General features: G+C 43.6%; 1 protein-coding gene across 1 annotated transcript in view; it reads left to right on the forward strand.

The window, feature by feature from the left end:
• Positions 1-25,202, forward strand: part of MBOAT2 (membrane bound O-acyltransferase domain containing 2) — a 1,191,404-nt gene that overhangs the window by 445,448 nt on the left and 720,754 nt on the right. The window contains exon 3 of the mRNA XM_069606006.1: positions 15,227-15,304. Coding sequence (XP_069462107.1) covers positions 15,227-15,304 — 78 coding nt within the window. The remainder of the gene's footprint in view (positions 1-15,226; positions 15,305-25,202) is intronic.

A 25,202-nucleotide genomic window follows, 5' to 3' on the forward strand; every position in this document is an offset into this window, starting at 1 on the left:
AGGTGTGAAAAGGTAGGATACCTCTGAGGAGGTGCAGCTGGAAGTGGGCCTTCTTGGCAATGTCCGTGATGTGCGGAGAGAAGAAGAGAGGGGAGTCTTAGATGACACTGAGGTTTTATGCATCACAGGAGGGTTAGGGGTGGGTGCCCAAGGAGGATGGCCAGAGGGGGAGAGGAAAGGCGGGAGCAGGGGTCCCAATGAGAAGGATCTCTGCCTTACTGGCATTAAGGCAGAGGTTGTTAGATGTGCACCATCCCTGAATAGCGGATACAGTCAGGAATGAGCGAGGGGGCTGAGGTTAGCCTGAAAGAGAGCTGTGTGCCATCCACTTAACACAGAAACTTAGAGGACAAAGTAGAGATCAGGTGGACCAGGGGGGCCAGGTAGACATTGAAGAGCCAGGGTGAGAGGATAGAGCCCTGGGGAACACCCCACGTGGAATGAGAGGTGGTGGAGAGAAACGACCCAAGTTGGACCTGGGAGGGTCGGTTCAAGAGGAAGGTCAGCCATGCCAGAGCCTGCCCAGTGATGCCAAGGTTCACACTGAAACGGTTGATCAGGGTAGCATGATTGACTGTGTCAAAGGCATAGGAGAGGTCCAGGAGGATGAGGACAGAGTGGGAGCTGGAGTCAATGCTCAAGGGCAGATCTTCACAGGAGTTCAGGAGAGCAGTTTCTGTGCCTCTGGCCAATCTTATGCCAGTCTGATGGTCATGGAGATAACCAGCAGATTCAGTTTGGAGGTTTAGCTGAGAAGGGCGATAGTTGGCCGGGCAGGAGAAGCCTTCAGCCTTTAGCAGAAGGCTTTTTCTGGGAGGGGTGCACAAGGGAAGTGCTTGAGAAGAGAAGGGAAAGATCCAGTTGCAAAGGAATGATTGCAGAAATCGGCCAAGGCTCTAGTGCGCTAAACAATGACGAATAGACGAAACTGGTGTAGAAACATCATCAGGTGTTCTAGGAGAGGGAGAGGAGGGAAGGAGAGAAGAGGGAAATCTGGCCGAAGGGGACCTGAGTGAGGTAGAGGGTGAGCGATGAGGAGAGGAGGATAGCATGGACAGGATGTCCTGAGTTTTAGTAGTGAAATGAGAAGCCAGGGCCATACAGAGGGCCTGGGAAGGAACAGTAGAGGTAGAGACTGCAGTCGCACTGGCCAGCTCCTTGCAGATTTTAAAAAGTTTGGCCGTGCTGTTGGAGGCTGCAGAGACGCTTATTTGAATGTGGACCCTCTTCTTGGAGAAGATGGAGAGTCTGTATTGCCTTTGGAGAAGACGACAAGCCAGTTTGTCTGAGGATGTGCCTGAAGCCCTCCACTTTCACTCTGCACTTGTTTTTCAGAGTGGCCAGGTCAGAGTCCTACCAAGAATTGCACTTGGAGGCAGGCTTCAGATGGATCCTCATGACAGCGGCAAGGATATCGAGAGCATTGGAGATAGAGAGATGAAGGTTGGGGAGGGCTGTGCTAGAGTGGGAGTCAGCAGCAGGGTTAGGAGGAGAGAAAGAAGAGGCAAAAGCAGCAACTGAGACCCTCTTCATAGGCCGAATGACTGTGAAGGAAGGTGGCTAGAGTAGGTTTTGCCAGGCGGACAGATGGCTTCAGTTGAGAGGAAAGCAGACAATGGCCAGTCTTCGAGAGTAGAGCAGTGAGCGGGCTAGAGAGGAGGATGTCTGAGGAGAGGATAACATCCAAGATGTGTCTGGCTGAGTGTGTTGGACCAGAGGGAAAAATAGAGAGGGAGAGAAAGTCTCAAATGTTGTGGAAAGGCCCAGAGTGGTCAGAGGAGTTCAAGCGGATGTTGAAATCCCTGAGAAAAGAGAATGTTAGAGGTAGAGGGAAGGAGAGAGTGGGAGAGTTCAGCCCATTCACAGAGGAAGAGGGCGACCTAGCCAAGTGGCCTGTAGATGGTGGCCAAAGTCAGAGAGAGGCCAGGAGAGATAGAAAGCCTACAGACCAATCATTCAAAGGAGGACTATGCCTGGGGGGGAATGATGGAGGCAGGGACCAATAAGGAAAGATCAGGGCCTCTCCACCTTCGGGCTGATTGGCCCTTGGTTCTGAGAGGATCTTGTAGCCCTCAGAGAGGAGAGTGTCAAAAAGCGTGACAGAGCTGACTGTGAACCAAGTCTCAGTGAGAGCGAGAACATCCACATCAAGGTCTTTGAGGAGGAGTTAGATGTCAGGAGTGTTTGACAGCAGAGCGAGCATCGGGAGTAGCTACATGGACCACCACCGGGGTGGGGTACAGGAGAGAGGTACACCCAGTGGAAGAGGCAGAGGGGCCCAAGAGAGGGCAGAGGTAGAAGGAGGGGGCAGATGGCATAGAGAGGAGGAGGAAGAAGAGGGTGCCAGAGAGGAGGCAGCAGAGGAGGAGGTGAGGGGGAGTGGAGCTGGAAAGGTAGATAAGGAAGGTGGCAGAGGAGTCAGAGAGGTGCTGGAGGTAGTGCTTAGTGGCAAAGGGCCCAGAGAGGAGGCGGAGGGGAAAGCCACATAAGAGGCAGCAGAGGTGGAAAGGAGTGGCAGTGAAGTCAGAGTTAGAGGAGGAAGGTGGCTGATGGGTCGGAGAGGTGCTAGATAGAGTAGCAGGAGAAGGGAGGAAGTTGATAGGACGTGAGAGATGACTATCCATCAGGAGGAGTTCGGCTGAGTGCCCTGGATCAAGACTGTCCTGTTTACATAGACACTCATTGTGGTTTTGGAGGACAGGAAGGAGGCCAAGAGGACCTCCCATCTCATGCCACGATTAATGGGAGATGAAGAGAAAGGAGAGAGAACGGCAACCATATGTAGGGTCCATAGTTGAGAGAGGGAACAACAAAGAAGATGTTGGTGAAAGTCTGTCTGGAGGAGGCACTGACGTGGGTGTCCGCGATAGGAAGGCCTGGATTGGAGACCATGATGTCCTTCTTGAACTTCTTCCTTCCAGACCTCGTGAGAGGGATAGGATAGGTGATAGAAAAAAAGTTAGAGAAAATGGGTGAGACCAAGAGCACCATACAGGGGTTTAGGTAGAAAAGAGAGGGAAAAGCTAGAGGGAGACTAAAGAGCAGAGGAAGCACAGCACAGAACTACACCACACAGAACATACCAGGTGGGGACATTGCAGGGAGGGAGGACGACACAGAGGGAGGTACAGTAAGGAATCGACAGAGAAACACAAGCGGATAGTCTCAACAGTGGGAACAAGCACGCAGGGGAAAGGGCAGAGGAGGCAGACAGGTCGAGTGCAACCAACAGTAAACACAGAGGGTTGTATCTTCCAACCTTCCTCTGCTCTCCTTATGTGTTGCTCCAGGTCAGAAGTATTTTACTTTTTTAATCTACTTTATTATTTTGTTTCAATTAAAGTCTGGTGTATTCTTTGCTTTCATTTTTGCCTAGTTCCTTTCAGTAAAGGTTATTGGTACTTAATTACTACAGAAAATTAAGCATACAAAACATTTGTGTATTTTGCAGAGACTGCAATTTATAGGAGCTTTCTGCCTTAAAGCGTGGATTGTTCATGCCTTCTAATTAGCCAACCGGTGGTGCTCTTTCTTTGTGAAGCTCTGAGCTGGGGGTAAACGCACCAGACTCGTTACTGCTGCATTTAAGGGCTAGTGATCAGGCCTATTGAGTGGCTGTTGGTTTAGCTCATAGATGCTATTACTGGCTAAGGCAACATTAATCCACATGACGACTGAAATGCCACATTGTTTTCTTTATATATATTTGTGTAATATATTATGAAGCTGATTTCACTAGAGCCAGAGTCATGCAGATCTACTTACTCAAATATAAGGCGCAATTGCCTTTTCTGTTAATCTGTAAAGTTAGTACGTATCCCTTATCCTCCCATCCCATATACCACTCACAAGAAACACCCCAAATCTCAGTACTCTAACATTCATCTACCCACTCTCCCCTTCACCTCTTATCCTCTGCCACTCCTACTGTGGCTTGGGCTCTGAAATAGCCAATCACTGTGGAAAAAAAGTTATTCCTTGCTGATCGTTTGAACTCTCAGACCCCCAACATCAAAGTCATGGGGATCACGGAAACATGGATTGCTGCCACGGACAAGGTCACGCTTGCTGCCCTGCATAGTAACTTTATTTGTACAAACAAAAAAGGCTGGGAGTTGGCGTCATGATCAACAGAGGATCCCCCTCTTCTCCACTTCTCCCATCCGACATTCTCCTCTCACTTTGAACACACTTTAGCAAATGTTTTCCACTTTCACCGATCATCATTCTCCTAATATTCTGTACCATGCCACTCCACACATTTATTGTCCTCAACAAAATCCTGAGAATGTTCCTATTGTACTCAGCGGTAACTTCCACCATCCCAAAATCTCTGCTGTCCTTCAGCTTGAACTTTAAGCCATCCTCCTGTCTGAAGGCAGTGCAACTTTGGTTGTAGGCTGACTGACTTAACTTAAATGGTGATAATTCTGATGTCCTGCTCTTTGGCTTCAGCTCACATGAGGTTCCTCATTTCCACTGGCCAGAGCATCTAAGGAAGCCCCCACTGAGGAGTCTGGGTTTTGTATTTCACAGCAGGCTTTCCTTCTGCACTCAGGCTGATAGAGTAGCTAGGGTAGCTCATTGCCATCTATTATTTACATCTAGAGGATCTGCCCCTTGTTTCATAGATAGCGCCACTTTTTGTTGGTCCAGGCAATGCTTATTTTATTGTACACAGGCTTATTACAAACCTTATGCAGACACATTGGCCCTCATTACGAGTCCAGCGGTAACCTTGCCGGTAAAACCGACAGCTAGCCGCCAGACCCTTAATTATTGTCAAGAGGCCCATTGTAAGAAAAAAAAGAAGCCAGGGGTTTCTTACTGTGAGGGGTCAGTAATACAAGGCGGACAACTGTTTGATGATTTATCAAAACATGCCACTTTATTCTCAAAATAAATATGATAAAAAATGCCTCACTATCCCTACTTTGCTGAGCATTGCCCTGCCTAACTATAGCTAAGGGAAAACACTCTAACACAGGATAACTAGCCCTGACACTAAGCAACATATACACAAAGAAAATATATGGCAAGACAACATAAAATTAACAATATTCAGTTTCTGAATGACCTTCTAACGTCCTGGGTAATTTCCCTTCCCCAGGTTTCAAGGCCAATTCTGCTAATGTTCAACCAAAGAAAGAAATGTCTCAAATCAATTCTTTGTTTCAAAGTCAAAGTAAAAGTTTGTTAACCAAAGTTCCAATGATAGCAAATCTCTTCCCCTTGTTGAAATATACACTTTCCACGTCCACCAAATAGCTCTAATGGTAATGCCAGCCACAATGCTTTGTCACCTCTTCAAGAGGACTTGCCACTGTTTAAAAGAAATGCAATATTCACAACTGTCAATGATACATAGTTCTTGGTTAGCAATTAGTATGTCCTTAGTTACAACTCTAGAATCCACAATGGTATATTTGTCAGGATGACTTCTCAGTGCTACTTCTTCCATTTCAACAACTTCACTTCTACTTGATTTGCTATGAGAATAGTCCCCTTTGTTTTACAGTACTCCACTTTGTTTAGACTACTACAATGTTGCATCTACTGACAACCAGATATACCACTACAACTTCAGTACTTTGGACTACTACCACAGCTTCAGTGGTTTGTACTTCTAGACAGGGTTTAAAAGATGCACTTTAAAGTACTTCGATACCTTCAAGTAGGCAAGGCACTCTTCCTCTGAACAATCATCTTCAAAAGGGGTGGCCTCTTTGCCTTTCTTGTCTGTCTGTCACAATAACAATCTGGGTTTGCCTACAAGACTCACTTCTATCTGTCTTCCACAGTCTTTGGCACTACAGGTTGTGTCCATTTCAAAATAGTCTTTACAAGCAGCCAGTTTCCCTTCCCCAATTTGACCTTCAACTTTCTGCCAGCTAACGGCCCAAGTAATTAACCAGAAACCTTGGTTCTATTCTTAGCTTCAGGTAATGCTTGCACACATGTTTCTTAGTCCAGTTGAATTGTTATTAACTTCACAGTAACAGTGAGATTGCTTCTAACTCTGAGAAAGGCTGGTTTCGCTGTTAATGTGGGGAGACTCCTGGCTTGGGCAGTGCTCCTTCTCTTCTTCAATAGTATATACACTTTAACTTCTTATATATGAAAGGTATGCTGTGTTTAAGTAAAGAATAGAGTCCATTCCTTCTTTAGTAATCACAATTAGGCGCACACACAAGATTGGTATTGAATTGTATTCCGTGTGGAAGTGAAGGATAGAGTTTGGTCCTCCTTTGGGAATCACAATTAGGCACATGCGACCACTCCTTGATTTAGTTTTCACAGGTTAAAGGTTTCAACAATTGTGTTATCAAGGTTAGGTTTTCAATAATGGTCTTTACAACGTTCACTCTTCTAAATGAGTGACACATGACCACTCTTTCCGACAGTAACACTCTTTCAATGGTTGAAATGCGAGTAAAAAGGACTTTCATATTGTACGCGAGTGCTACGTTTCCATTGTTCAAGTATTAGAGCTTCAACTAACAACTTCTACTTGTTTTAAACCATAGGCGAGTGAATAGGGAGGGAATTGGATATTGTTGTCGGCAATGCTCACGCAAGTTATTAGTGTGCTTCACTCACTGGCTCCTTTAACACTTGCTCTGGAGGTTGCACTACTTCCACAACTCTTGCCCCAACTTCTACTGCTTCTGACTTCTTAGGAACACACACTCTTCCCCTTTGAAAGTGTCTCCAATATGGCCACATGTTTATGGAGCCCCTTTCATTCCTGAGACCCATGGCTTGACAACGGCTCCTCGCCTCGGTCTCGAGCACATTCGCTGCACGGCAACCGAAGAAATTAGGCTCACATGGGGGAAAACACCTCTCCTACACGCCTTCTGTTGCGCAGCCTCTGCACTTCAGAGTTTGGGAGAACAGGACCCTCTCAGAACAAGCGGTTGAAATCTGCTGTCTCCACATTCCGGCATCCCTCTTGTTCTCCCCCTTCTGCTTGGTTTGCTAGTCTTGTGCCGTCTTCCTTCTGCTACTACTGCTACAGCTTGCATTCCAGTCATAGTTCCAGCTCCTTCCAATTGCCTGCACCTGAGGGGGGCTTTTACGCCCCCCAGGTTCCTTCAGGTGTGGGATGTTGGGCATATCTGTCCGACTACTGCTACAGAATACCTCTTCCTCATCCCAGTACTCCTGGGATTATGGGACTTGTAATCCCCTTCAACAAAGTAAGCTCTTTTAGCAATTGATTTAATTTTAAGGGTAGATTAATTTCCCTTAAGCTCATTAAAAGATGGTCTATTAAGATTGGTTGTTACTGAGGAAGACATTGGATTTAAGGCATTTTCTCTAGATCCTTTTACATTATACCTTTGGGAGTAAGGAGGGTGTTCATTCTGAAATGCCTTAAAAGATCTTTCCGTTAACAAGGCTTGCTCAGATTTAACAGAACTTGTATCCGAGTCACAGATTTTATATGTGGGTCAGGGACATTATAATGACAATATGCCCTTACCTGTCTTGGCAACCCAGAAAGGCACTTCCTTTCAGAGGACAAATACAGCGTCTCATCCCACGGGATCTCCTCACCACCCTGGGACGTCTCTCCTCCCAGGTGATCCTCCTGCAGTACACCACCCTCAAGTTCAGGATCAGGAAGTGTCTGCCTTTCCCTGGCCACCTGGAAGGAGACATTAGGCATGGTTTCAATGAGGGATTCGTAGGATTCTTCACATTACCTGCTGACCATTTAAAACTGGTGGTTTTAACTCTCGTTCCATTATAGCACAAAATATTTGTTTTGATGGGATTAGCTAGCCATCAGTTTATTCTGTAATATATATTCCTCAAAGCATGATGAGAGTCGCTGTAATCCTATGGGCATCTTATCCATAAGTAGGACATCATCAGTGTAACACAGACACCACGTTCTTTGGCAATGGTTGGCGGAACTAAGGAAGCTGATTCAAGAAACTCCCCAGGTCAGAAATATATAAATTAAAGTGGCAGGTGGCCAACACGCACCCCTGCCTCAATCCACGTGCTGGAGAAATAGCTCACCCTGGGCATTTAGTTAAACCGTAATCTGAGTCTCTGTGTGGATGTAAATTAGAATATCTAATGCTTCCAGTAGTATAACTTCTTCTAGAGTCACTCCCTATCTATCATGTCAAACGCTAAACTGAGATCTACTGTGGCAACATAAAAAAGGCGTCTGTCTCCGTGAGGCTCACATATTCAATTCATGAGTTGATAACCAGACCATTTGCTTCAGTCCTGATACCCCTCCTAAAACCTGTTTGAAACTGTGATAATCTCTCGGTCTGAGGAATCTAAGTTTCTATTGCCCTAATTACGCAGACAAAGAAAATCTATCAGCATCCAGGAGGGTTGTCGGGCGATAACTACACAGGTCTAGGTGATTGCCCTTCTTAGAAACTGGCACTACATGTGAAAACGTCCATGATGGCGGCTTAATCTTAGTCTCTAAATTATTATTAAACAGTATGAACAACAGCCTACATCTGGGGAGCCATTTTCATAATTGTATTGCACAGCCCATTTGGAACTGGGGCTTGTGAATTTGAGGCCAAAAGTAAGATCGAGTGTATATATTCTACAGAGAATGCCAACATCCACTCACCCTCATAGGTAAAGTCACAGGACTCGCTGGCGATCTCTCGATATAACTCTTTAAAATAATTAATCCAAATCTGTTCTGGTATAGGATTCATAAATGTCCCCTTACAATGATCCCCCCTACTGTTTAATAGTGAAGCAACATTTTCCCACAATGTGTAGTGACAGCCCTCATCCTCGCCTCTCCATCATTTTGTGCCATTAAGTATTAATGTGCCCTTAACCAATTTTTATATTTTAACTTTTCCTTTCTAATCAGATGGATTGTCACGTTAATTTCCACGTCTCTCTTCACGTAATATTCTAATGGCCTGTCTCATCGGTTTCTTTCTAGACTGGACAATTTCATCAAAATGGTGCTCTTTTTGTGGTTGTCCTAGTAGGTGGGACTTCCCACTTGCATACATCGCCTTATAAACTAGAAAAGTTGAAAAGCTCTGTGCAGACAATTCCCTTAAATTCTGGTTTAGAATGGTAGAATTTCAAAGGCCTTCAATTCTTCGATTCACCTCTAGTAGGAAATTAAAGTTCCAAGTTATCCTGTTTTTCTGTTGGTTTATAGCTACGTTCCAACTAGTTGACAATACAGGGCTTACTTTAACATCCAAATGGGCCATTAGTATACAATGATCACAGACCTGGACTTCACTAACCTCATATTTAGTGAAAAGGTGAAATGGCACATCAGAAAAAAAGCTACATAGTCTATTCATGATCTTAGTTTGTCTTTATACCATATTGGCTGCCTGAGGATATTTCCAATTATTTGACTAAACCCCAGTCGGCACAGAATTCCATCCACACACTACCATACTCCTCTCGTATGATATCATTGTGTTTCTCTATTCTTTTCAGTATCCAGACACTCAAAGTGCAGGTTATTCCAATCCCCTGCAACCACTATTTCGCCATCCGGAACCACCTCTCTGAATGTCTCAAGAATGTGCCCCAATTTCCCTAACAAAACCTTCAAATCTGAATGCGAAGGGTACCATTATATGTTGACAAGGAATATTTTCTTGATTGTCAAGTTATCTACTAAATCCATTTGCACTATTAAGGCACTTCTCAATTCCATGGAGACCACTTTCCCCATGAACTGTGAGCTATGCTTCAGTGCTATAAATAAACCGCCTCAAATAAACAACGGCAAATTGCTGAAAGGTGCATTAACCATCCCAAATAAGAGTGTCAATTGCACATGTTTCCTGCAGGAAAACCATTGTATAGTCTTTTAGGATATCGCATATTTGATCATTCTGAGTCAATTTGCCAAAACACTGAATGTTGCATGAGGCAATGGTCACTTTGCATACATCAAAAACGTGCTCCAGAACCAAAATAATATCTGAGGACCTATCTGGCTCACTGTTTGGAATCTTTTTGTTAGCCAAGCAAGCCGGAAGCCAATCCCAATTGTCCCTGGTTTTTGGAACTGCCATTTGAGAATCAAGAAGATACACCCTTCTCCTTTCATTACTATGTGGACAACTGATTGACAGATTTTCTTCCAAGGAGAAATGCTCTTTCTTCCAGGTCAATTTCTTGGCTAACATTTCTGACCCCAGGAGACCTCGGCCAGATATGTAGAACATATGTAAATCAAAACCCAATGCTTGAAAAGCATCTACCTCTTCCATTAACATAGTTTAAACCGCCTGTGAGCGGACTTTTATCATCACTATATCGTTTCTCTCTTCATTATGAAACTTTACTTGGTAAATGTCATGTGAAGAGAGCAGGCACAATCTTGGGTTTACTCCAAATAATACAAGTATTATGGAGCAGTTCACGGCCAGCCCTGGACAAAATTTGGACCCAAAACGCATACCAGTACAAGAAAGGGTGAAGGAGAACTAAAATCCTTTTCATTAACTTAATCAAAATCCCCCCTTCCTTTTACTCTTAACAGCCCTAGATCTCCTTTCCCAACACTGCTCTCTCCCTTACAGCTTGGGTCAGACTGAAATCACACCCTACTTTCCCACGTTACATCTAGATGAGGCACCGAAGATCTTGCGTTATGGCAGGGTCTCGACGGAGCACTGCAAAGCCCAAAAACGTTCTTTACTATACAGGATTTGCAATTTGTGTCCATCTCATCTCGAAGGGAGCTCTTGGTGAATACACCCACATGATTTTCAGATTAATCCACCTTCTCTGGCATATGCAAGGTATATGATGGAGTATCAGTACCAAAAGATTTATAAAGTGAGGGTGTCACCTTTTGGCTGGGGGACAACACTCAAAGGTGCCTGGACAGCAGTCACCCCACTCCTCTGTGGGGCACGATTATTTTTCAACCCACAATCCCATTCTAGGTTACTTTGCACTTCCTTGCACTTTTTGACCTCACCTAAAGGAGTACAATTTACATGTACTTTATTCTTTTGAATCAAACTTTTGTCGCTATAACAAATCCGGCACTTCCATAGCCGCACATTGTGTGGCAATATCTTGTTCACCAAAACCACAGGCTATGCATCAATGCTGCTTTATGATTTTTATTGATTCCATTATATCACACTGAGTGGTCACCTCTTGGCCTATAGAGTCCTTGGGGGAAATGTTTAATCTTCACACTAAGGTGGTGATCTGTATTACCAAGGGCCATTGCCCTTTGACTTACACTATCAGTTCCAACAGAGCGGGTAGATAATAGCAGGTTGCCCATTCTCGTATTGGGATTTGTAAACCTCTGGGTTTAGGTCCCAGTCTCATTTGGTCACAATACACTATACTTCTGGTGTCAATCCCCCTCCCCAAGGATCCACCAAGGGGGAGAGGGTTGCACCCGGGATTAACTCTTCCATTCAAGCTTTGCATCGGCCAAATATCAGGGCAAGGATATCATTTTTCACCCCATCACATGCCTTTTCTTTTGCTACCCTTGCTTCTGTTTCCAAAGTATGAAGTGATCTGAGAAATGTCTGTGACTTCGCCCTAATTCTATACATTTTTCTCCATTTTTCTTCTCTCCTACAGTATCCTGGACTTCTTGCTCCTTGTAGACCCACTTGTACTTGGGATTGGTTCCACCAAAGCTGGTTTCCCATTCTTTACATTATTGGGCATCTCAAAGGCTGGAGTTCAGCGTTGAGATTGACGCTGTTGTCAGTTTAATTCTATCATCTGCCTCTCTCAGCATATGATGCATTACACCGCTCGTTCTTTTACTGTTCTGCTATACCAAGGTAATTGAGAGCCGGAGAAAGGGAACCGTTCGAGAGCAACTCTGTTCGCATAGAAGGAGAATCCTGACGGGCTACACCCCTAATAGGTGACATTGCATTTTCAAGTGAGGCACTTCCATAAAAAAGCCTCCCTTCAGTCTCCAAGTCTTGGCAGCCTGTGGCTCCTGCTGCTTCCAAAAGTCCCATATCATTAATGTTAGTGACCTCAACCTCGGTTAGTACCTGATTAAACTGCCTTGGTCTTAATTCTGTGCTCTTGCTCGCACTGGCTCTAGGAAAATAATCAGTGATTCTTTTGACCAGCTATTGGGGTCAAAATGGCCCCCCCCCGAGATGGTCTCTTTTCTCCTTTGTCGAAGTACTACTTGTCCTAATGCACTCCTAATTGTGTTAACAAAGTTAGATATTTTAAGGGTAAATGGTGGGGTGCCGGGGAGAAAAACAACCCTGACACTGGGTTGTATAACTATACTTCAAAGCAACAGATGTCCACAATCTTGTGGATCTCTCCCGTCCCCTGCACACCCAATGTTAGTTGTATATACAACCAATTGTTGATCACTTATATTGGTACATTTCAACATTTTGAGCTCAATAGTAATGTAATTCAAACACGATTGTAAAAAAGGATTTTTTCAGTCAACAATATGATCAAATTTATATTCTTAGTACGGAACCATTCATTTTATGATCGCCGTTCAACAATACATTTAATTTCTCTCAATTTTCCACAGTAGAATAGACCATTACAAATCTTAGCTGTCATATGATGTTGCATTCGATATTACATTCGAAAATAACTCTACAGAACAATTTCTTAGCAGAGAAATTTCTTATGGAATGACCAATCTTTGATTTGTATATCTACGCATTTCGGGGTATGTTTGTCCCCTTCATCAGGAGTTGTCTACTCTCTTCGTAACTTCAGATATCCAATCTACAGTAAGTAATTAGAATTATATTATTCCTCTTTCTCCTTTTCCTTTTTAGACAACTGTAGGCCGTTCTGGCTCTTGTGCTCTCCCAAATTGGCGCTTGGTTCACTAATCATGTCATCTTGCGGACGCCCATATCCAGGTCCGGAGCCAATATTAGAGCCTGAGCTGGAAGTCCCCACAGGTACATAAACCTGCAACCTAGCAGGCACGTCACACATACACTTCTCTTCCAATAGGTTTTCCGAGTTTGTCGCTGGTGTGCAAGGCTCCACAATTGGCATGACTGTTTGTACTTCATTAATCATGCATAACTGCATCTTCCCGCCTTTCCTGATACAGAGGTTAGTCTGGGTTACATTAACAACACAAAGAAGGGCAGACTGGCTACGCAGTTGATAATGGGACGTACTAGTCACTGCTCCTTATTTTAGCAAAAAAAATGAGATTTTAAAGAGGCTACATGGAACAAAGACAGTTCAAAGCAGCCTTAACTGAATGAAAGCAACAGTCACTGCGTCACCCGAAGGAGAAAGGATGTACATTCGGTGTGTGAAAGTTTAAGCCCAACACTCGCGTGCACACACGATGCAGCGGAAACCAAAGAGCAGACTGTGGAGACAGCTCCTACACACACATGCCCTCTAAGGAGAGGCCCAACAACCTGAGCTGCTCCCGTGTACTCATGGCACGACAAAAGCAGGGAAAACAAACCGTCCAATCCTCATTTTGAGCCAGTCTAGCAAGATGATGTAGGCACCTGGGGGACTGCCGGGAACCGGCCACGGGAAGAGTGAGTAGGTGACACTGAAAGAAAGGCTTCCTCCGCTTTCACAACCGACCATGGTCTGTTCGCCTGCCGGCCTATGTTTGCCTAGAGAAAAGGACCTACGAACCGGCAAGCCGCACCAAGATAACACCAAGACAGCAAGGTTTGGCAGCTTCCGACAATCAATCTCGCCCAGGCAATTGTAATGTCCTGTCTCAAATATTGCATGTCTGTTTACCTGTGCAGTTGTAAAAACATCTGCAGCAAAATTATAGGTGGTGCAAAATCTTGTAATGTAGACTATTTTACTTTTAAGGTAATCTGATAATATTTTCCTGGGCTGTGTAGCTCAAGGGATGGCTGAAAATGGATAACCTAATCCAATTATCAGTATTTCTCATTTGGAAGATCCCTAAACTGGGGGTTGCCCATCCTGTTTGGTCTTCTTGATTATTACCACCTCAGCTGAACTTTGTTTGGGTTTGGCAGCTAGACTAAAAGAGTTTAGGTTCCAGAAAACTTGCTTAGAAGATTAAGTACCAGGGAGTCATTACTCTTCCTTTATATATTGAAAACTGCAAATCACGAAGTGCTTTTAAGCTTATTCTGAATTAGTATCCCCATGTTAGTCGAGTAAGTTAGGTTGTTTATAGTTTTTTGTGCTAGTTGTGGTATTGGTAAGGTGCAATGAAACATGTCCTTCTGGTATCTGCCTGTACTTCCTAAATGTACTCCCTAAATATTTTGTACTGCTCTCAGGGGCAAAAAGTGAAGTTGCAAGCTACTAGCCAGCCATACAAATGTCACCCGTCACCTCAATTCTATAAATACACACTCCATACCTGTTCCTACTCGCCAAGAGTCAAATATCAGTAGCCAACGGCTAGTGGTGAGTGCACATTCTGAACCCTGCTATTAGTACTATCATTAGTACTATCTACCCCACACCCCCTTGTGCCTGACTTTTTGCTGCTTTGCCTCTTAACAAAATCTTCTACTTGCCTTGCACTCTCTACAAACTTGCCTGCTCCACTCCCATCTCCCCCACCCTCTCCATGATGGCTGGTTTTCCATGCGCAACCACTCCCTCTTCAAGTTCCTACTCCTTGTCTTTAGATCTAGTCAAGGTCCAGCCCCCTGCTGACCCTCCCGCTACCCCGCTACTCCACCACTCACACCATCGTTCTGGAAACACTCAACCTTTCCATGCCTCTTCCAACTTGTACATCCTCTAATTTCTGATCCTTCTCCTGCTTTTACTCTTATCACTGGACCTCTCTACCTGCTGTTATTAAAAATATCAACAACATGCTCATAATTAAATCATCTCTTAAATGCCATTTCCACCTCCTTGTCTAGTGCAATATCGGCCCCCCTACATTTCCTCTCCTATCCTTATCTCGTTGCCACGCTCACCAGGTCTATTCGTACATATGGTTCCTAGTGTCTGTTCTAACTTACCCCTGTGAACAGGCTGTTCATTGTGCATGCTCAAATATCAATGTAAGGCACCTGGTGATTGGGTTGTCCTATTTAACCTTTCACCTTGTGTGTGTTTTTGTTTGTACATTGTTCCAAATAAAAACAATAAATACAAACCTGAATGAATTGTACTCTTCTGTTCACTGTCAAACTTGCTAGGTTTCGCTAGGTGTTTTATATTAGCAATATGATCTAGCTTCTGTTGCAAACTACTGTTTATTCTTTTTCTCTAGGTATGCCTTACATTTTATCCTTCAAAGTGGAATTTCCTACTACATCATGGTCATAGTGGGAGTGGAGCACATGCACAGGTAAGGCCTGATGGCACCTGGTTTCATGCCATGTTTGTGTAATCACATGAAAGTTCATAGGACTGCTTGTGGCATTGCATCAGTGGAGTCTTTCTCACTCTGAGCCTTGGTGGCCAGCCTGTGTGTAAAATCTACACTGCTCTCAAAGGTCTACGTCGTACTGGTTGGTGTTAATTTGGCGAATCATACTTTCGTGGGTCATTTTTGGTGTCTGTTTGTTAACATGGTATCGAGTCTAACTAAGCCACATCTTTTCCTTATCCCTTCATTGTCTGCTTGTAGCTCCTTCTTTTCTGCTCTGGTTACTAGTAGGGGTCTGGCAGAGCCTGGTAATTGTCACACATTCCTGTCCGGGCAGCACTTGATCATGTGCTCCATTGAGCCGAGATTGGCTGCCATTTTGAGCTCCTCAGGGTTCAGTTGTTACTTATATTGTATCAATCTTGTGGCACTTGATTTGGTTTATACTCCCAGTGTGTGCCTATGAATGCATGTGGAGAACAGAATGTGTTTAAATCGTGATTTGCAAATTAAAAGGGAGCAGCAACACATAAATGCTTAATTCTTATACCAGTGAACACTAAAGATCTTCAGCTGAGCTTAGTGGTCCTCTGGCTAATTGGATGTTCATCCGTGATAGAAGGTTCTGCCCTCGTGCCTTTACCTCCCTAAAAGCAAAGTTTCCCGAAAGGGGAGAGGGCGGGGAAGATATGTAAGCCCGTCTATTTTTGTAAGAGGGCTGAGAGTTGTATAAAAATGTGAGAGGTAGTAATGAATCAATTTATTGTTTCTGTATTAATAATGATTATAAGTAAACCTCAGGCACTGTGTAGAGGGCCGCTCGCCCACTTAAGGCATTTCTGCAATCGATAGCCATCTTGTTTATGATGTGTAGCTCTGATGCGAGTAGATGAAATTGCCTTATGCATTCTTTGGCAGCGTTTTAATTCTATTGATTGTGCTGCCGTTGGTCCAAGAATGCTCTGAATCATAACATTGTAGGTTTTAGGGTATTGTAATGACTTGTGATGCCAATGAAAAGCACGTTTCAAAATGTACCTCCTTTGTCCAGCATTAGGAGAAATGCAAAGGTGTACAAACCTTGACTCTCTAAATGTTTTGGACTACAACTCCCAAGAGCTTTACCTAACATTGTCAATGATGAGCGATCATGGTAGTCCTAGTCCAAAACAGCTGAAGAGCCACAGGAAGCAGGCCATGGGAGCAGTGCAAATACTGTAAAATGGTTGCCAACGTCTGCATGTGTTTAATGTTCCCCAATTATGTTGCTTGTTATGGTACTACTGTGCTTATTGGATATCCCAGATATCGTCTTCTGCTGTGCGATTGTTGAGCAAGTGTTGCTTCTTCAATTATAGATGCTCAGTTGTTATGATAAAGTTTTGATCTTCAGGTTATGTTGATTTATACTGCGCACAGCTACCACTCAAGGTCAGTCTCCAGGCGCTCACGTGGCTCTGCAAGAAAGAGGACGGGTTTGGTTAGTGAGGGAAGAGTGATAGGATAGGTCCAGAACCAGGAGAAACTGGCATATGTGTGTGTTGGCTTGCAGATGGTTGGTTTTGTGCACTGGCATATTGTATCCGTACGGGAAAGGTCCAATGCCTGGGTTGTTTCTATGTGACTGTTCGTTATGTAGGAGTGTGTCTGTGTGTTTTATGTGTCGATTGGATGGTGTTATGTACACTGGCTTGTTGTATCCTTACGGGTATGGTCCAATGCCTGGGTTGTTTCTATGCGACTGTTTTATGTCGGGAGTGTGTAGGTGTGTTTTATGTGTCGATTGGATGGTATTTCAGTTTATGCACACTGGCTTGTGTCCATATGGGTAAGGTCCAGTGCAATATTCCCTCTAATTATTTTTTTCTATGTGCGGAACCAGTTGGCTGTTGTGCACACATTATATTCCATGTGCGCAACTGACTAATGAGGTAAGCCACTATGTGAGCTACCGTTGCAGAAGATATGATGATATGATAGGTTATCTATTACGCACTTAATACCCAGAGGTTTCTAAGCGCGGACCTGGGGATCGAACCTGTGGTGCTCAGTGTCGTCTTGCTTCCAAGACGAGGACGTTACCCCTAAGCTATCCTCCAGAGACTTTGGAAAGGAATGTCCTCATCCCAGCCACCACAATTCCTTAAAAATCTTACACCACTTTTTCCAAACGAACAGGCTAAAATAAAATGTCATATGTGATTATACAGAAAACTCAACAACCACTCCAAGACTTCAATATCTGCCACAGTACCTTGCAAAAGTACTTCTGCACAGACAAAAATGTCAGCCTCATTACGAGTTTGTCAGTAAGTGGTAAAGTTGGCTGTAACTCCATTACCGCCGACTTTACCACTACGCCAAATTCCGATTTCGGGCCTGGAGTGGAGGATTTGCCTCCAGGAAAATCCTGGAGGTAAATCCTCCAACTCAACGCCGAACTCGTCGGAATTTCCGCTGCAGTAATTCCGCCAAAAAAGCCACGTTGAGTCCAATCGACTCAATATGGACTCAATATTAATGGGGAATTACCCCGCCACCACCAGTTATAATTCAGTGGAAATTCCTCTGGACCAAGTGGTGGTAACAGTAATTCGTTTGGGCAGTATTCTGGTGGGTTTACGCCAGGATGCCGCCCCAAGTCGTATTGATGCCATGTATGTTTTATGCCACTGGAAAATCACACATTTGTATTACAAAACACAAATATCTCTTTTCATAACTGATGTGGCTGACAAGAAACTCGGACAGAATACATTTGCCGATGGATTAATGGCAATTTTAAGCAATGTGTCAAAAACATGCTGAAAGGAGCTCAAGTGCCACTTTAATGAAGTAATTAAAGGACCAGAAGAACATACTTATAATAATTTGTGTAAGGATCATAATTGCATCAGGATAATTGCACCTCAGAATATGATGATCCAAAATTCCTGTGCCTCTGCTTACTATCCACATTACGTTCTCCTGTGGAGCTAAGAGACATATTCACCATGCATTTCTACTCCCTAAAAAGGACAAATGTGCCTAACAAAAATGATAAACAATGAACATATCATTGCTTCAACCCACAAAACTCCACTGATATTTTTCAAATTAGTGACCAGTAGAGCAGTGGCATGGGAAGGAAGGAACTCTAAATATATTAATGCCTGATCTTAAAAGGAATTTTTTGGGGAAAGAACATATTTTAATAAGCAGAAAGTATCCCTATTGGCAAAGCTAATTACTTTTTTACTCCCCGAAAACTCATTTGACTCCAAGTTGGGAGCATATTCTGATTAGAGCCTTGCTTGTACCCCCTGACATAGGGAGTGAAATGACAAGGCACATAATAAAATGTATAGGTTGGCCCACCTTTATGCACCACATCATAGATAAAATTAAACAAGAGCCTTACTGAGGTTTATTATGGAGCCCTGTTGAAGAAAATCCCACATATAATTTAATTGCATCAATTCATCAGAGATACAACTGATTGAGTGCCTTCTTCTGTAACTATGGATCCGTCTTCTGTAATTCTTTGCCATCAGTTAAATAAGATGCTGGGAGATGCTAAAGACTGAACACATGGAACACATGGTTTTGTCTAGATGGGTACTAGAATTGTCTATCCTTTAGCAAACATGCAATACATTTCCTTCAGTGTACTGCCTGAAATGTCTGCCTTGGTTTTTAAATGTGCTGCTTCCCCGGCCCCTGTGTTTGCCGCCAATACTATTTAATAGAGCCTTGTAAAAAGTGTGTGATTGTAGCAGTAAACACTCACTGGGCTATTTGCAGACCCTCAATGCTTGGCAAGCAAGGCATATTTAATTGCCTCAAAATATGATGTGCATTTTAAGAATGTCATGACTCTGCATGTACACAATTCTTTCGCAGTGCATACAAGATTGCAACATATCCTACGCAACCATATAAGGGTGGGGTTACACAAGTGCTCAGTTAAACTGTTTATGTATAGAAGCAAGTTACCATATAATGTGTGAAGATCTATGCCCAAAGGAACTCTGAACACTTGGAAACAATGCAGATTGTGTGAAAAGCATTCTCCTGTCTGAATATCCGGTGCCCTGATACTATGGACGAGCAATCCCAGGCATAGTCCATACCCATTATCCCTTGTAGGCTAAGTAAATGATATTGCAATGTTGCTCTCTACTTATAGGGTAATGTTAGTAATGCTAAAGTAGAAGATGATGAGCATCACATTTGTCTTTTCAAAATCTTTAGAGTCAAATTAATATTTGAGTTTTATAATGCGTTAACTTACAAGAGGGCCACTTCAAAGCACTTGCGTGACATATGTAAAAAGAATAGAAAGTATGGCATCCAGGTAGCATGCTTACTTAAAGTCAGTATCCGATATTTGAGCTGGTAGTTCAATTCTATAGTGTGGGTGACGCTTTTGGTAAGGTACAATGGGTAACAGAATTTCTGGTGCGTGAACGTTATTCATGTTACAACAAACATAAAACAAGTGGATCTAGGTACACGTCTGCTAACCTTGCGCAGAGCCAAGAGAGGAAGAGTCAAGGTTGTCCGGTAGTATCTTAATGTACTTTGGGGCAGATGTTAGAGTCATAAAGTAAAAGTGTGGTAGAGTCAGGTTTAGGATTCATGGGTGGGGAGGGAAACTCTTTGGTTAATGTGTGCAGGCATATCTTAGTTACATTCTTCTGTTCATGGAGCCAGTTTTTCATATTAGATTTTAACCTCTTGTGTTGTATTTTGCAGTTAGGGATTTTAGGTGCATCGTAGTGTAATGCAAATTAGCAGAATATCAAGACTAGTTGCTTATTTTAAGAGAAAGAAAATATCAGTTAATTGCTGTGGTTTGTGCCTTATTAAATCTTTTTGAATAGGTGAAATTGTCTGTGTGCGTAGCTAAAAATCTTCTGAGCGGCACATGCTCACAGCTTAGGGGGAACACTGGTCCAGTGTCCAGGTTTGTTGTTGTAAGCTTGTGTGATTTGTGTTGGGTGTGTTAGTGTATAGTTGGCTAGCCCAGGTGGGAAGACCCTGACCTCAGACTGCAAGGATGCTGTTGGGAAAAGGAAGCAAACAAAACCGGAAAGGCAAGCCCTTTGAAAGCCTGGTGTGTTTTGAGCAAGATACAATCTTATTGCTCGACCGTGTATAGTGAAAGATGTCGGGTGACTAGGACAGAGGATTCTGCTGATACAAAGTAACACACATGCAGGAGAAAACATTGTCGAAAGACTCTGTAACTGAAAAGGAAGTTCCTATGAATAAAGGGGAGCTGTGCACAGTGCTGAAAACCGATGAAAAGAGAGATCCAAAAAGGGAGAACTGCGTGAAAACCAAAGTGGGAGCAAGATTCCCAAAAGTAAAGGTAAAGCGACTTTCCACTAAACCAACAGTGGTGAGAAGCCTTGGGGTGGCCTACAGGCAGGAGGCTGATCCAGGAGGGCCGCAGAGACCATACAAGGAGAACATGAGAACTCATACAAAGTATGACACCTGGTTGCGTGACCTATGGTGGGTGGACTGAGCGGTCTGACCACTGCACCACAACCAGGGGAGCCCCAGCTTTGAAAGAGAGCTGCATGAAGTACAGAGGCTGCAAACCAAAAGGACTTGGTTCAGAGTGGGCAAAGGTGTCCCACCAGGAACCAAGGGAAGAGTGACATTTTCTTGTAGAAGTTTGTGAATTGAACTTTATTATTTAACAGGAGGCAACATTGAATCAGTTGAGTATTTTTGAGTTGAACTAGTGTCATGAGGGTCTGGCTCGGGGCATGGGAATCCTGAGCGACCTGTAGAACTTTACTTTGAACACTACCTGAGTGCCTTGAACTTGGAGAAGGTAGCTAATGAATAGCTCCATTGCCACATTAATTTTAGTTTGAACAGTATTGAGTTGGCCAAATTCCCTATACCCTGTTACTCTGTAGAAGTGAGGGCAAGCATAGCTTTTGACGCAGACAGTTTTAGTCTTTTGACTGACAGACTTAGACTTCCCTTTCATTAAGGAACATTCCTACCTTAGAGTTAGGGCAAGTTAGGCATCTTCCCGTCCTGATCATTGAAAATAAAGGTTTTGAAAATCCTACTTATTTGTCTGAGTCATCTCTTGATAAACATGCCTGTCTCACAGTGGAAAAAGAGGCAGCTAGCGGCAGAAATTTGGCAATCGGGATGCAGTAATATAGTACATCTGCACATGCACTAATGCCGTTTGCAAATGCGCTATCGCATGAGCACATGTACAAATGCTGTTTGCACATACAGTCGCAATTTGCAACAGTGTAAATACAGCACAAGTGTAATGTTATGCCGCCACAGAATTGTATGTACAAAGATTGAAGTCTTTTCAGTCTGTTATCTATTTATGGGTAGATATAGTTATAAAGTTCCAAATCCTGCCTCCAACCTTTCACACCTGTGAATGCAACACCTTCCATGCCTGGGGATAATTAATGAGTCATTTATGGGACCCAGCCAGATGCAGAGCACCCCGACATTGGAGCAAATAATCACAGATGGCATGCTACCTGCATTTACAGAAATATGCAAAGAATTTGGTATTACCGCATTCTTGCAAGCTAGTGTTCTATAATACTAACCCTGAGAGATGAGATACCAATTACATCCCACCATCGATTGTAAGATGTTCTTTCAGTCTACTGGCTTGACTGAGTGTGCTCACAATTACAAGCCTTTGAGTAGGAAGCTTGGAGTCAAAAGTCCTACTGGGAAGTCATAATTCCCAAGATAAGTACTCTATTTCTATTTTAAAACCTCATTCAATGTGCTACACTCACCAACCATTGTTCAGTGGGCCAAAAAGAAACAGATTTGTTCTGTCAAAGGTGTGATAAGTCAATCTAATTCACTTGTTTGCATATTATTCAGCCAAACGGGATCATTGAGTGACCCGCAACATTTATTTAAAAACTGTGATGTTGGCAATACCAGGAGGAGACTTGGCACTGTGCAATCAAAGCTAATTGTATCTCTTCAACCATGCTTTGAAAGTACCCCTAGACAACCTGCTGCAATAGAGAAACAAGAGAGACAGAATGAATACCTTTTGTTGTCACCTACCACCTAGCACTAACCAAACTGAATAGGATTGTTAAGGACCTACAACCAGTTTTCAACAGGGATGATGAATTGAGACACATTTTTAAAGAAGCTCCTCTAATTGCATACAAGCAACTGAGAATCCTAGCACAGTCTTTGATCAGGATCACATTTCCACTAGATCAAGAACAAGGAAGACCTGGAACGTACCCTTGCAACATCAGGAGATGCAAACCATGCTAACACATCTGCGCCAGATCTGCCACAAAATACCTGCAGAACCGAACAATACAGATACAAGGGGCATACAACTGCAGATCACCCAATGTTGTATACCTAATCCAATGCAAAAAATGCATTTGATGGAATTACATGGGTGAAACCCGCAAGTGCTGCCTGAAAGGATGAAGCTACATAGATACACTATCTCAAGCCACAAAACAAACACTAGTGGGTCAACAGACCACACAGGATGGGCATTCATTGCAGGATCTATGTGTGATGGTTTCTCAAATACCACACACAGAAGGACGTGGGAGCTCAAGTACCTGAAGATGCTTAACCTAAAAGATAGCGATCTTAACATCGACATTGGAATTATGACACACTACTGGCAACTTTGAGTCCAGGTCCAGCAGTGCAATCAAATCAACAAACCCAGAAGACTCCCCACCAGCACCATTTCTCACCAACAGCTGCCACACAACTGATCAGGATCCTTAATGTATGAGAGGGACACAGTACACCCACAACAGGAATCCCGGACATCTAAGCTCAAATCTTTGGCACCCTTTACTGAGCATGAGACAACCTGAGAGAACAGCGGACACTGCATCGTCCAAAAATGGGTAACTATTTCTTTTTTTTTCTCTATTGTGAAGCTTCGGGCATCGTGAGTTATCATTGGAGACTGCGTCAGTTAAACCCCACAGCTCATTTTTGTAGTGCCAAACTGTATACCAGCCAGGAAGCATTAGCTGCTAGATAGGAATTACTAAAGACCCGGATGCTTCTTTGAGGCAGCAGAACACATTTTCAGACTCTGTGATTAAAATACAAAATTACCCCATTTCCCAATTATGTGTTGTGAAGGCATCATGAAGCAAGACAGAAAACAGATTCATGGTTCAAAACAAATATCTTTATTTACTTAAATGTCAGGATGGTGTAAGGCCTAACTTGCTCTATACTAAGGTGGGATTTCCCTACCTAAATGAAGTAAGGATAGTCTGAGTCAGTAAATTCAACACAAAGGTCTGTCTGTGTCCAAAACCTATACTTGCCCTACAATGTGTGGGGATGTCAGACATCAAAGAAACAGTGCTCAAACTAAAGTTCTGAGCTCCTTCCAGCTCCCGGCCTGCTCTTGGCTCCCTTCTCCAACTTCAACAAAGTTCCACACAAAATGATCCTGGGGTTCCCTTCCCCAAGTAAGCAGTTTCAGTATTCAACTTCCGTCTCAGGCTTCAAATTCACAATTAAATCAACTTGTTTAGTTGCATTTTCTCTCCACCACTCGAATCACATTAGGCCGACCCTCTTCAGCCTCTTGACTTCTCTTGGTTTACTCCAAGGAGGGGTTTCTCCATCTAGATGCAGTTGTCGGATCACACGATCCACCCATCACAGGTCGCGCAACCGATAACCCTTGGCACTTTACACCAGTTCCTTATTTCTCATAGGACTTCCTTGACAACACAGGTTTCCTTTCTGCATTTGTTATTATTTTGGTTCACTTTACTGGCTTCTTGCCTTTATCAACATGTGGTTCTCACAAACTTTCATTTATGGTATTTCTCCTGGTTACCACCTTGCTTCCACACTATTCAACAATGCTTTACTTTTCACTTTGTTTGCAAATGCTGTTTTTTAAAATTCATCTCATTTGAAAATTCACATCACTTCCCTTTTCATTAATGCAATAGTCTCATATCCTTTTCTTCGGTTGAGCATTCAAACTCATTAAGTGCTCGTCAATTTATTCAGTATTCAATAGATCATATTTGGTCACCCGACCTATTTATCAGTGTTCAAAACTCATTACTTGCTTGGAAATACATTTGGTATTCAGTAGTTCACTGTTGGTCTCCAAACCCGTGATTGGCATTTGCTGTGACCCATACATCCCACTGGAGGGCCCCGGTTTGAGTGAACCTTCCCTGTCACTCATCGGTGTTCGGCTGCTCCTCTGAGTGCTCCGGTTTCGCTCCCAGGTTCCTGCTCGCTCCTCTCGTGCTCCAGAGGAGCTCCGGCGAGCAGTGCTTGCTCTCTCCAGTTCTCTCTGCGACAGTCGGCAGCTACTCTGTTACCCACTCCCAAAGGGGACCACAAGGCAATGGGCTCTGTACAGCTTCACATCCTCTCGCGGCCCGCAATGGCCTTGTTGTCTTCCTGGCTTCTCCTTAGTCGTCATCCTTTTCACCGGCCCATATTCTGCCCGCTTCGACTCAGATGGCTGTGCTCACCGGGCCATCTGGTTCCCTGCTGTGCTGCTTCGGTCCCCTTTTATGCACCTACAACCATTTAACAGGCTGCAGGTGCGTACATTTATTTTCAATTGCCTGAACATAGTTATTGGGACATGCATGACCCTCATGACAGTCCCCAGGCCTCTTCTTCATCTCAGTACTAGCGTGGTGAAATGACATATCAGTGTGCACTACTTAGTCGCCTCTTCCTCGTCCCAGTACTATAATGGTCTGAATGAGTAAAAATGAGAGGAGATGGTTGACAACAGCTCATAGAGGCAGGGGAGGTTAAGGTTGGTTCTCATCAGAAAAGGGGGGATACCATGTCTCGCATGCGGATATCCTCTCCCCAATTCACA

Source organism: Ambystoma mexicanum, chromosome 4p (genome assembly GCF_040938575.1).
Source record: "Ambystoma mexicanum isolate Mex_15411 chromosome 4p, UKY_AmexF1_1, whole genome shotgun sequence".
NCBI classification, from domain to species: Eukaryota; Metazoa; Chordata; class Amphibia; order Caudata; family Ambystomatidae; genus Ambystoma; species Ambystoma mexicanum.